This window comes from Schistocerca cancellata, chromosome 2, assembly GCF_023864275.1.
Source record: "Schistocerca cancellata isolate TAMUIC-IGC-003103 chromosome 2, iqSchCanc2.1, whole genome shotgun sequence".
NCBI lineage: Eukaryota > Metazoa > Arthropoda > Insecta > Orthoptera > Acrididae > Schistocerca > Schistocerca cancellata.
In genome coordinates this window covers 226163657-226175819 of record NC_064627.1, presented here as the reverse complement: position 1 = coordinate 226175819, position 12163 = coordinate 226163657, and the positions used below count along the sequence as shown (strand labels likewise).

The 12163-nt window shown below is 41.0% G+C and overlaps 1 protein-coding gene across 1 annotated transcript in view; it reads left to right on the top strand.

The window, feature by feature from the left end:
- The window catches only part of LOC126144720 (dehydrogenase/reductase SDR family member 11-like), a 40397-nt gene extending 29363 nt beyond the window's left edge, over positions 1–11034 (top strand). The window contains exon 6 of the mRNA XM_049915507.1: positions 10627–11034. Within this exon, the coding sequence (XP_049771464.1) occupies positions 10627–10668 (42 nt within the window). The 3' untranslated portion in view covers positions 10669–11034. The remainder of the gene's footprint in view (positions 1–10626) is intronic.
- Positions 11035–12163: the final 1129 nt, after the last annotated feature.

Genomic DNA, 12163 nt, shown 5'->3' with positions numbered 1-12163 from the left:
TTACCGTTTTTGCATGATGATTCTGATGGTGTAATCAGATTTTCTATATCTTTATTAGTTTAAAGTTTAGTATCTGTAAATTGTACAAGTAACACCCAGCAACGAATTTCCAAGATCTAAACGGTTCATCTGATTTTGTCGATGGACATGTCTTTAGAAGCTATTAGTGTAAACATAAACTGGTATTAATTATGTGCATTTAACTTGAATAGTGCATGAGTTATTGGAGGTCAAAATGGCCGATTACTATTGATCGCATCAGACCATATGAAGTCCACAGTTACACGAAAAAACGGTAGCAGTGTGCTTGTAAATATATTTATTCGTCTATGTCTCTGTTTGTATCCGATAGATACTATTCATGAATAGATAGAAATATTTCGTAGTGCCGACTTGTGCACTTGTGAGAATTCCGTGGATTCTGCAGTGAAGACGTGGTATGCGTTTAGAAGTGAATATCTCGCAAGCTATGTTGTTGTTCATAACTAATGACGTGAAGTAGGAATCTAAAAAAATGGTTCTAATGCCTCTGAGCATGGGACTTAACATCTGAGGTCATCAGTCCCCTAGAACTTAGAACTACTTAAACCTAACTAACCTAAGGACAGCACACACATCCATGCCCGAGGCAGGATTCGAACCTGCGACCGTAGCACTCTCGCGGTTTCGGACTGAAGCGCCTAGAACCGCTCGACCACCGCGGCCGGCAAGTAGCAATCTATTGTTTCCCTGTTATTCAACTTATATTTTATTTAATTGCAGGACCATCGACACCAATAAGTGTTTTGCAGTAATAAATCGCCTTCATCAAGGTAGTTCTGTTATCGTACTCATTATTTAAAGTCGTTGAAATAGTACCCGCAGATTTTATTTAATTGCAAATTTAATTTATAAATTTCTATGTTACACTCAAAATTCGCAATGTGTATATTCGTATTGTACACTGTAGATTCAGCAGTATTTGGCTTGTAACACGGCAACTATGTATCCCAGCCCATAGACAACGAAACCAGGCAAAACTTTTAATATTTCAACTCTGAGTCCGAGGGTACGTAGCTGAAGGCCACCCCACATTTAAAAAAAAATTTTTTTTTAGAGCCCGCACACTTCATCTCTGCATTGCTACTGCAACCTACATCCATTTCAATTTGCTTACTGTATTCAAACGGTCCCTCTATAATTTTTACCCCCTCCCCTCCTCTCACACTTCCTTCCTTTACCACAGTGACGATTCCTAGATGCCTAAGGATATATCCCATCAACTGATTCCTTCTTTTAGTGAAGTAAATTTATTTCTTCCCCGATTCGATTCTGTACTTACTCATTAGTTAGTCACCGGCACGGTAGCTCAGCGTCTTCGGTCAGAGGGCTGGCTGCCTTCTGTAATAAAAAAAAAGTGAGTGAAGTGTTCAACGATGAACTTGAAGATGTGTCATGTGACGTCCGCCCAGACCGAATGACGAGAACAATGACGAAGAAGGTCACTAACGTACGCTTTTGCGGTAGCGCTCGACTCGGAGGTTGGCCAGTTCGAATCCTAGTGGTGGATGAAATTTTCACTGCAAGTATTCGGCCAGCACGGGGTGGAGAGGTGGTGGCATAAAGTTTCTGCCTCAATGCCCTGGTTTAATATCTATACCCCTCCGCAGTGTCTCATGAAGTGAGGGCATTTGACATGCTTGATGGTGGAACGTCCGTCAGATGGTGACATTAAGCTTGGGTCCCCTTGGTGTTCCGACAGTAGTAAGCTAAGTGCCGGCGCTGGGAGCCACACTCTCCCTTCTCTCCAACACAAACATAACACTATACCACACTACACATTACACACACACACAGAAGAGTTATCTACACTTAACAGCTACACTTCTGCACACAGATCACACTTCGCGAACCCAATGCGTCTGTGGGCGCGAAGGATGGGAAAAATCTTTCCAATTAAGCGGATGAGCCTGCCCTTCAGGGTCTCCCAGCCAGTCGTTCATACGACTTTAATTTCGTTATTCGATCCACTCTTCCAATTATCACCGTCTTTTGTGTTACATTCACTAACGGAAAAAAATTGCATCACCAAGAAATAATTAATACAGAGTAACCAAATGTCGGGGGTACCTTTGTCTAGGTAACCATGTAAGTGATTAGCATTGGAAGATTACAGATTAATGTAAGCGTGAGATGCCGGCCGCGGTGGTCTCGCGGTTCTAGGCGCTCACTCCGGAACCGCGTGGCTGCTACGGTCGCAGGTTCGAATCCTGCCTCGGGCATGGATGTGTGTGATGTCCTTAGGTTAGTTAGGTTTAACTAGCTCTAAGTTCTAGGGGACTGATGACCACAGATGTTAAGTCCCATAGTGCTCAGAGCCATTTGAGCCATTTAAGCGTGAGATAAGGCATTGCAAATGTGAAATGCTGTTACATAACCGGTGTAAGTGCCAGAATGTTGAATGGAAGCATGCAAACGTGCATGCATTGTGTTGTACAGGTGCCGGATGTCAGGTTCTGCACTTGGTCGGTCACTACAGGGTCGGTTAATGGTGTTTGTGGATGACGCTTGAGTTGTCGTCCGACAGTGTCCCATATGTACTCGACTGGAGACAGATCTGGTGACCATGCACGCCAAGGCAACATGTCGACACCCTATAGAGCATGTTGGGTTACAACAGCGCTATGCAGGCGAGCGTTATCCTGTTGGAAAATACCCCCTGAAACGCTGTCCGTGAATGGCAGTACAACAGGTCGAATCACTCTAAATGAGAGGAAAAATGCTAATGAAACTGGTGGAAATTAATTTTGAAAAGGGGTAAAGTTAATAAAGAAAGTAAATGTGCGGCCGTTACGTTAACAATCAACTAGCGGTAATTAGATATTTGAGATTTGGGGGAAATTACGGTCGCCAGTCCTAAGGACAATTACTATAGTAACTGAAAAAGAAAGATTATTACACATATAATTAGCACTAGAAGCGTGGCAACTGAAGGTTGACAAGTGTAGTGTGAAAACTGAAAGTTTGTCAGAAGTAATAAATTTCGCTACACTCTGACTTAATTTAGCAAAAGAATTAATAAAACCGGAAAATCGAAAGTTAATTTAGTGACTGAAGTTAATAGTGAGCTTTCTTTCTGAAGCACATCGAAATTCAGTAAATTGGACTACCTCAAGAATCATTTCAAAAGCTACTTGAATCTACGCAATTTAGAAATAAGAGATTTAACTTTGAACTTGAATTAAATGATTCTGAATAATTAACAATAGTAAAATTTAGTACGTACCAAGCTGAGCTGCAGTCACAGGTAAGCTAAAATACGGTAACAAAACTCGCACTCTTAATTTGTGCTTGTGTAATCTGAATATTGTAGCCAGCTATGAATACTTTAACTGAACTTTGAATTTAAAGTAGTGAAGTGGAATGATGCTGGCGTTTGAATTTCAACGACAGTCGGGTTCATTCCGGAAAAGGAAGGGACCCTGCTTGGTAATGCAATTGGGACAATGAGCAACAAACGTTCATGCTAAGTTGCTGTAATTTTGTGATGCAACAATTTTAAAAGTTTGAAAAGCTGAGGTCTGCCATACAGTTCTAAAACTTTACGTGCTTCCAGTCTTCCTTGTTGGTTGATTGAAGGTTTGAAGCCGTCGATCGAGGAGGTGGCGACAGTCACTCATTGTCGGCCGTCGCTGTTGCAGAAGCTGGATGTTGGCGCGCCTTCTTCTCGACACGGTCACCAGACGAGGCGGGCTCTTGATCTGCGCCAGCTAATGCTTCCCGTCCGCGACACCATGTCAGAAACTATCATCGCAAGTCGAGCGCAATTACATGCTGCCAAACCCCGAAAGCGCGGCAACTCGCGGGAGCTTCACACAACACACCTCTCCAATCGCTACTCCAGCCAGACTCTCTCTCTGCTCAGCCCGTGCTCCACGCGACAGAGTTAACACTACCAAAGATCCTACACACTTTGATTCTTCACACGACCTATCGATGTAATCGTTCGATAGCAGTTTTCCCTAGGCAAGACCCAGCGTAAAAATACAAATAATATTTACGAAACAAACCAATTATACATCGACATAAATGCATAAATATATATATATATATATATACAAACAGTAAAACAATTACAATATATAAAGAGACAGAAATGTCATATCTTGAGGTAACAAAACAAGGAAAACAAATTTATAGTACAATAGATGGAAATAGGAGGATATGCATTTCCGGCGTTACAAGACGACGAACAATTTTGCAGTCAGGGTGCGTGGGATAACCACGAGAGTGCTGCTTCTGCCATACGAAGCCACACCCCAGACCATACCTCCAGGTATAGTTCCAGCGTGTCTAGCACTCAGACAGGTTTATTGCAGAGCTTCAACTTGTCTCCATCTAATCAACACATGGCCATCACAGGCACTGAGGCAGAACCAACTTAAATACGAAAACGCAACAGTCCTCCACCCTGCCCTCCAGTGAGCTCCCTCTTGACACAAGTGAAGTCGCAAACTGCGTTTGGTTGGGGTCAGTAGAATGCATGCTACAGGGCATCAGGCTCTGAGCTGTCATTGAAGTATCCGATTAGTAACAGTTCGTTGTGGCACTGTGTTGCCAACAACTGCTCAGATTGCTGTTGCAGATGCAGTACGATACACCAGAGCCATACGCCGAACATGATGCATTGTCTTCCCTCTCGGTAGTGCCACGTGGCCGTCCGGAGTCTAGTCTTCTTGCGACCTTACATTTTCGTGTCCTCCGCTGATAGCAATCGTATACAGTGGCGTTATTCCTGCCAAGTCTTTTTGCAGCATCGTGTAAGGAACATCCAACTTCTCGAAGCCCTATTACACGACCTCGTTCAAACTCAGTGAGGCGCTGTTAATGGCGTCTTTATGGCCTTAAAAGGCGTTCTTCACTAACATCAACTCATCACGTCAAGTCCCAAAGGTAACTAACGCTCACGACCGTTAGAGAGCGTATTTAAAGAAAACCGGACTGGCGTCCTCGTATTGGCGCTACTAGCGAGTGGCACGAAATTTGAACAGACATCATCTTTCAGAAACACGCCTACCAACTTCCTTTTATGTCGCACAACTCATTCTTGGTGTCGTGATATTTTTTGCGTCAGTGTATTTCAAAAGATTCTGTTCCCTTCTTGTGTGAACTGCTCATCGTCCACGTTTCACTTCGTACAAGGACTCTCTAGAGAAATACTTTCAGAAAAAAACTTCTTAACACATAAATTTATGTTCCATGTTAACAAATTTCTCTTTCTCGGAAACCCTTTTCTTCCTATTTACAATCTCTATACTGTCTACCTCGATAGTTTACAGTTATTTTATTGCCCAAATAGCATAACTCACTGACCGCTTTTAATGTCTCATTTCCTAATCTAATTCTATCAACATCGGCCGATTTAATTCGACTACGTTCCCAATATCCTTGTTTTACTGTTTTCAAGATGCTAACCAAATTCGTTCAACTTCTCTTGCAAGTCCTTTGCCGTCTCTGATAAAATTACAACGTCATCGCCAGAACTCAAAGTTTTTATTTCTTCTCTCTGAATTTTTGGTTCCCTTCCCGAATTTCTGCTTGGTTTCTTTCACTGCTTGCATAATGTGCAGATTGAATAAGATCGGAGGGAGGCTGAACTCATGTTCTACACCTCAGAAAGGCGCCGTATGGTCCGTGGCGGAGGGCACCCTACACCACAATTAGTCATGTCATTTACAGTTCCACTGCAAACAGAGCGAGCGAAAAATGACTTTCTATATGCCCTGTACGAGCCCTAATTTCTCTTATGTTATCATCCTAGTCCTTACGTGAAATAAACGTTGTCGACAGTAAAATCGTTCTGCAGTCAGCTTGAAATACCCGTTCTCTAAATTTTCTCACTAGTGTTCTTCGAAAAGAAAGTCGCCTTCCCTCCAGGGATCTTCATTTCGGTTTCCGAAACATCTGCGTAATAGTTGCGTGTTCTTCGAACCTACCGATAACAAATCTAGCAGCCCGCCTCTGAATTAGTTCGGTATCTTCCTTTAATACACTATGGAGGGGACCTCAAGCACTCGGGGAGTGCTGTCCATTTCATATCGCTTTGCAGCGTTACACCTGAATATTTAATCGACGTGCCTGTGTCAAGCAGCACACTACTAATTATGTATTCAACATTACGGGATTATTTTTTTTTTACTCATCTCCATCAACTTATATTGTTCCACATTTAGAGAAACTTGCCATTCATCACACCAAATAGAAACTCCTCCTACAGTCACCCAACAGCTACACATTCCCAAACACTACGGTGTCATCAGCAAACAGTCGCAGATTAATACTTACCCTATCCGTCAGAAAGTTTTTGTATATGAAGGACAAGAAAGATCTTATCCTGACGAGACCCTTGTCTCTAGCGTATACTCGCCGCCCAGGACAACGTACTGGGCTCTATTGTTTAAAAACGCTTCGTGAAACTCAAGTATCTAAGAAACTATTCTGTATGCTCGGACCTTCGCTAAGAGCCTGCAGTGAGGCACTGTGCAAAACGCTTTCCGGAAAGCTAGGATTGTGGAAACTTCCTGTTGCCTTTAATCCATGGTTCGCAGGATATCTTGCGAGAAAAGAACAAACTGAGTTTCGCGCGACCGGCGCTTTCTGTGTCTGTACAAACTGGAGCACTCTCTGCTGAGGCAGACAGTTCAGCTCTGTGTGTGCTTCCGTCTGTAACCGGTAAACGTGATTCAGTCAGAAGCGTTAGATCTTTTTGACGACCGTACTGTCGTAATTCCTACTTGATTGCAAGCTCGATGTCTCAATACAGGGTGCGTCAAAAAAATCTATACACACTTTGGAGCGTCATAGAAAATTTAATTCCCGTCCTAAAATGTTAAATTTCTGGAAATGGAAAGCTTAAAGTCCAGTTGGAAAAATAAATGTACTTTTCAAATGTGATTAATGTTCAAACTGGTGGGCTTCAGCATCAATACATTTCTGAGTACGACTCACCACTGATTCCGTACATCGCACCAAAGTGTCCAATGAGATTTCTGCGCACACCGCCTGAATCTCATTCCGAAGTGTGTCCAGGTTACGTGGTTTACATTTTACACCTCATCTTTTACTGTGCCCCATAAGAAGAAATCCAGCGGCCTGAGGTCTGGAGAGCGTGCAGGAAACTCGAATGGTCCCCTGCATCCTAACCACTGGCCTGGCACATTGTGATCCAGGTATGCTCGTACGTCCCTATGATAGTGTGGCGGGGCGCCATCTTGTTGGAAATAAAACTCATTATTACCGTATAATGCACGAATGGCAGGGAATATGGAGTCAGCAAGCACTGTTAGGTACGTTTCTCCGGTAACAGTACCTTCAAAGCGGAAAGGCCCAATGAGTCCCCTTGCAGACAAACCACACCACACATTTACACCAGGCAAATTCACAGCCTTTTCAACTGTAATGTGAGGACTATCTTCAGCCCAGTGCACACAATTGTGCCTATTGACAGTTCCATTGAGTTTGAATTGCGCTTCGTCCGACCAAATTATGCTACCCATAAATCCCAGTTCACATCTCACCATCTCCTGAACCCATTCACAAAATTCTAACCTTCGATCTGGATCGTCTTCACATAGCTGTTGCACCAGCCTTAGAATGTACACACGAAACTTGCCTTTCTTCAAAATGCGTAATACACTACTAACACTTACATTACTCTCACGTGCCGCTTGCCTTGAAGATTTTTGAGGCGAACGATGAAACAGTTCCGAGACCACAGTTGTTGAATCATCACTTGTAGCTGTACGAGGTCGCCCTGATCGACCTTTATGCACATCACACACTGTTCCATGAACTTCGAATTTGTCTCGTAGACGTGTAATTGTTAACCTTGAAGGTGGTCCTGTACCATACTCACTGCTCCACTGTCTTCGAACCGCAGCTACATTCTCAAACTTCCAGTACTACTTAATTATCTGTTTCCTCGCTTCAAAGCTCAAACGCACGTCCGCCATGTTGCAGTTACTTCCTTGCCACTGCTGCCACCTGTTGAAAAAACATAACATAACTTTCTCACAGATATTTAACCTTGTAGAACGGGAAATAAATTGTCTATGACAGTTCAAAGTGTGTATACATTTTTTGACGCACCCTGTATATTCATAAAAAAGTAGCTTCTCATCAGTCTGCGACTCCAAATCCTTTGTCACAATGCGTCTCTTAATCCAACTGTTACTTTCTTTCCTTATAGTTGGATTTCTTGTCCTTGACAGTTTGAGAGCAATACATACTAATATAATTGCTGCTGTTTCTAATTCGTTTCCTGAATGTGAAGCCGGAAGTGGTGTCACTACAAACAGAATATTTTCTTCTAACTCTGGTCTACAGCTGCGAGTTATTACTATCATTAGCTCGTCAGAGTGTGTGATGCACCGTCCTGTTTACAGTAGTTCACTTACTATCTGTAACTGACTTTCCAGGATAATGTCTCAGAACTCTGCTCCTAATACAGAGCCCTATGAATGTTCTTTAGTTAAATGTTTTTCGACCACTCTCCTGTACTTAGTTGTTTTATGTCATCCTCTACGGACAAACCGATTTAGCTACCTTTTCTGCAGAATATTACTGAAGGATCGGGAAATGATGTGGGAGTTTCTTGGTCTTTTTATGTGTCCCATTGTAGACAACAAGGTAAGGCACAAGATGTTATCATAAGCCCTGACTATGTCTGTTTTTGTTCTGATTACGTACTTCTCGTCTGATGTGTTGGTCACTTGATTCATAACGTATTCTGCGGCTTTGCCTTTTCTGAATCTAGATTGTGTTTCCTTCACATGGACAAAGTTTTGTATGTTATTGCAGTTTACTGCATAGTAGTTCTTTTTATAGTTTGGCTAATGTGTTTAATAAACATATTGGACTGCAACGCTTTGTTTATCTTGTGTCTGTCTTCTCTTTTGGTTTGAAAATTGCTGCTGTTTTTAGGGTTCCGAGCCTCAATCTGTAAAAACGGAATCTGTAGGCCCTATACGATCTCTTTGTTGTCCGTCTGTCCGTCTGTCTGTCCGACTGTTAAGAACCCTTTTCCTCTGGAAAGGGTAGTCGTATCACGTTCAGATTTATGTCACATGTTAAGGTCCATAGTCCGCCGGCAGCGTAAACATTTTAAGCGTATACTTCAAAACCATCAAAAGAATTACGTCACATATTGTGACACCCATAAACACAGTCATCACCTGTAGGATACTTCCCGTTAACCTTGAATGAAGTAATACGGAAAGATCCAACATTTCAAAGTAAAGGTAAAGGGAAAAAATCAAAAAATTGTTAATTTGTAATCATACAAAACGAACAAATATTTTTTTATTATTTTCTTATCCGTCTGCCTCTTTGACCATCTGTTAAGCCCGTTTATTCTTTGGAACGTATTTATGTTTTAGCTTTCACGCATTCTTAATTATTGTTGTGATTAACATTTTCGACACAAGCGGCTTATCATTTACGCCCCCCCCCCCCCCCGCCCCCGTTTCACTCGTTCACTTTCACCCATGTCAGCAGTTTCTGCTACTAAGTGTGACAAGCAATAAATACAAACCTTGTACTTGGGCACCCCTGGCGCCCAACTCAGATTCCCGCTTCAAGCGGTAGCTATCAATTGTTATACGACTCGAACAGAAATCGCATAGTTGTGGCACCTCTGACAACCCAAGCTGTAGCTCATATCGCTAGGGCCTTAAACTGGAACTGATTATTGTTAAACTTAGTCGTAGCATAATTTACCGCCACGCGCTGCTCACGAGAGAGTGCAGTTACGAGAGTGTTGTGAGCACTTGTTGTGAGAGAGAATCGCTAATGTACCGTGATATTTCCTCAGAAAATCCGTTATTATTAAAAAGCGTAATATAAATTTTTAATTAGACACTTGCTCGGTTATTAGAGGTAGGTGTATTGGTTTGTTAATTACGTATGACCCTAGTTCTTGTGTCTGGTTGGTCCAAACCCGTTCCATCTCTTTTTCCACTACGCCACACCTTGTTTGCCGTTAGTATACAGAACAAAAATCTCGTGTCCCACGTGCCAATACTGTTACTTTCTTCAGATGTATGTCATGAAAGTGTATTGTTGTATCGTCTAAAATTTTTACGTTTAAGGCACGTTCAACACAAACATTATAAATTTTCACCGATGTAATTCCGCTGTCTAACACGATGATAGCAGCTACTGAGAGCTTAACTTGACGGGTATGAAGAAAATTTACCTTTATTGCTGTATGGCTCTAGAATGAAGATCCATTTATACAGTGAGATTTCTCAATTCTTTGCTTTTAGAGTTCCTTGCATTATCCAAGTATCATTATCACTTTAAACGCTCAGGTGATTAATATTTTCGAATCCAAACATGTCTAACACAGCTGTTTTTAAACGTAATAGACAAGACACTTTAGTGGTAATGTTTGATACTGATTGGGGGACGTTTTTGTTTCTTGAGGACACATGCTCCTTTAGAGGTTTTCAATTGTAGCACAGTTCTTCTGTGTAAACTGACGTGTCAGGAATTAACTTGAACCAAATTGTCTTCATCTTCCTTCAAATTTATACGCTCTCTGTTATTTCAATTAGTTTTAATCAAAAAAATTTATTTTTGTTTCAGATCCATGACATAATCATCCGCCCAACTGGTTTTGATTACTGAAGGCCTCTACATCGATGAGAAACATATACATATTTATTACTCAGTTGCTCCCAGTTGTGCCGAAACATGATAGCAGTTATCATCACAACTGAAGAAATTAAACAATACAATCGAATATGTAGAAAAGCTTCTAATTTCTCCACGGAGAAGTATTATTAGACTGCGTTCTGTGATAAACTCGAGATTTTTGTTAGCTTCGAAACAAGTTCAACGCCGCCCTTATGAGTATGTTAATAATTCCAGTATCTCAAAACGTTAAATGTAGCACATAGGCACATGTTGCACTGGAAAATAGTTCTAACATTTTTATGTAAAACTTACACGTTATCTGGCATAGGTGATGTAACAATAAAACAAAAGCTTTTATGTTTTATGTACTTTTATTCGACAGTATGATGCAGTAATAAGAATATTATTTGTGCAGCGATTTCAAGAATATCCTTCAAAAACCTCTATTAAATATTTAGCCCTTGAACTTTGCTTCTAAGTTTTTGCCATAAATTTTGTACCTTGTCCATTTACCGAATCGATAGTCCAGTTCACAATATCTATACAAGTAATCAATGCAATATTCATGGAAACTCGGAATCGCTCATGTCTATAAGAGTGCCTAATATTCAGGAAGATACATTTTCCATCACTTGCGAGCAGCCATAAAATATTTAATCGCTAATAAAGTTCAGTTGAAGGAATGTATCTGGGCATAATATTCCTTCTACTGAGCCAACGAATTTTTTAGCAGACGAATATATTTTATGAGTGAGGTATTTATCCTTCCCACATGCTAAGAGGGTCAGTGTCAATTAATTGCGTGAACTCTTCTTTTTGTTGTATTTGGTTAAAATAATTGTTATTCATTTGTTATGAATCTTTCAGACTGTAGTATCAATTTTGAAATGAAAATGTTTATGGATATGTTTTATGCGTTCTGCATCTGTGAGACTATGGTTGTACTTTGACACCTCTGTGATACCATAAATGTCTGAATCCGTTGACCTATACAGTGAATTAGACTGTTTCCTACAAGATCATGTGAAATGTTAAGACAAGGGCGCGCAATGGATATTTTTGATCATCTGAAAAAGGGATTCAGGTATGTATTTTTCAAAAGTACAACATTAGCCTAATGTGAATGCTTTTAAGAAAACTTATAGTAATATTTAATGCATGTTTCAACAGATCACATTTTGAAATATCGCTTGTACATCTTGAGGCAAAATCAGCATATTGACACAACGGATCATAAGGTCCTTCAACCTGGCCATGCATATATGGTATATGATAAAGATTCTAGTCTCTCTGAAAAGTCAGAGAAGCACTTCAAACGTGTATTTGTTCCCAAAGACGGAATGGATATAGTGAAGCAAGTCAGCTGAAAAATTTTCGTACTGGAAATGAAAACAAACTTTCTTTCAATTACAGCCAGGGATGCAATAGCAAAGGATTAAGTTACTAAAGACACAGAAGGAAACAAAATACAGCGGAGGAATCCCAG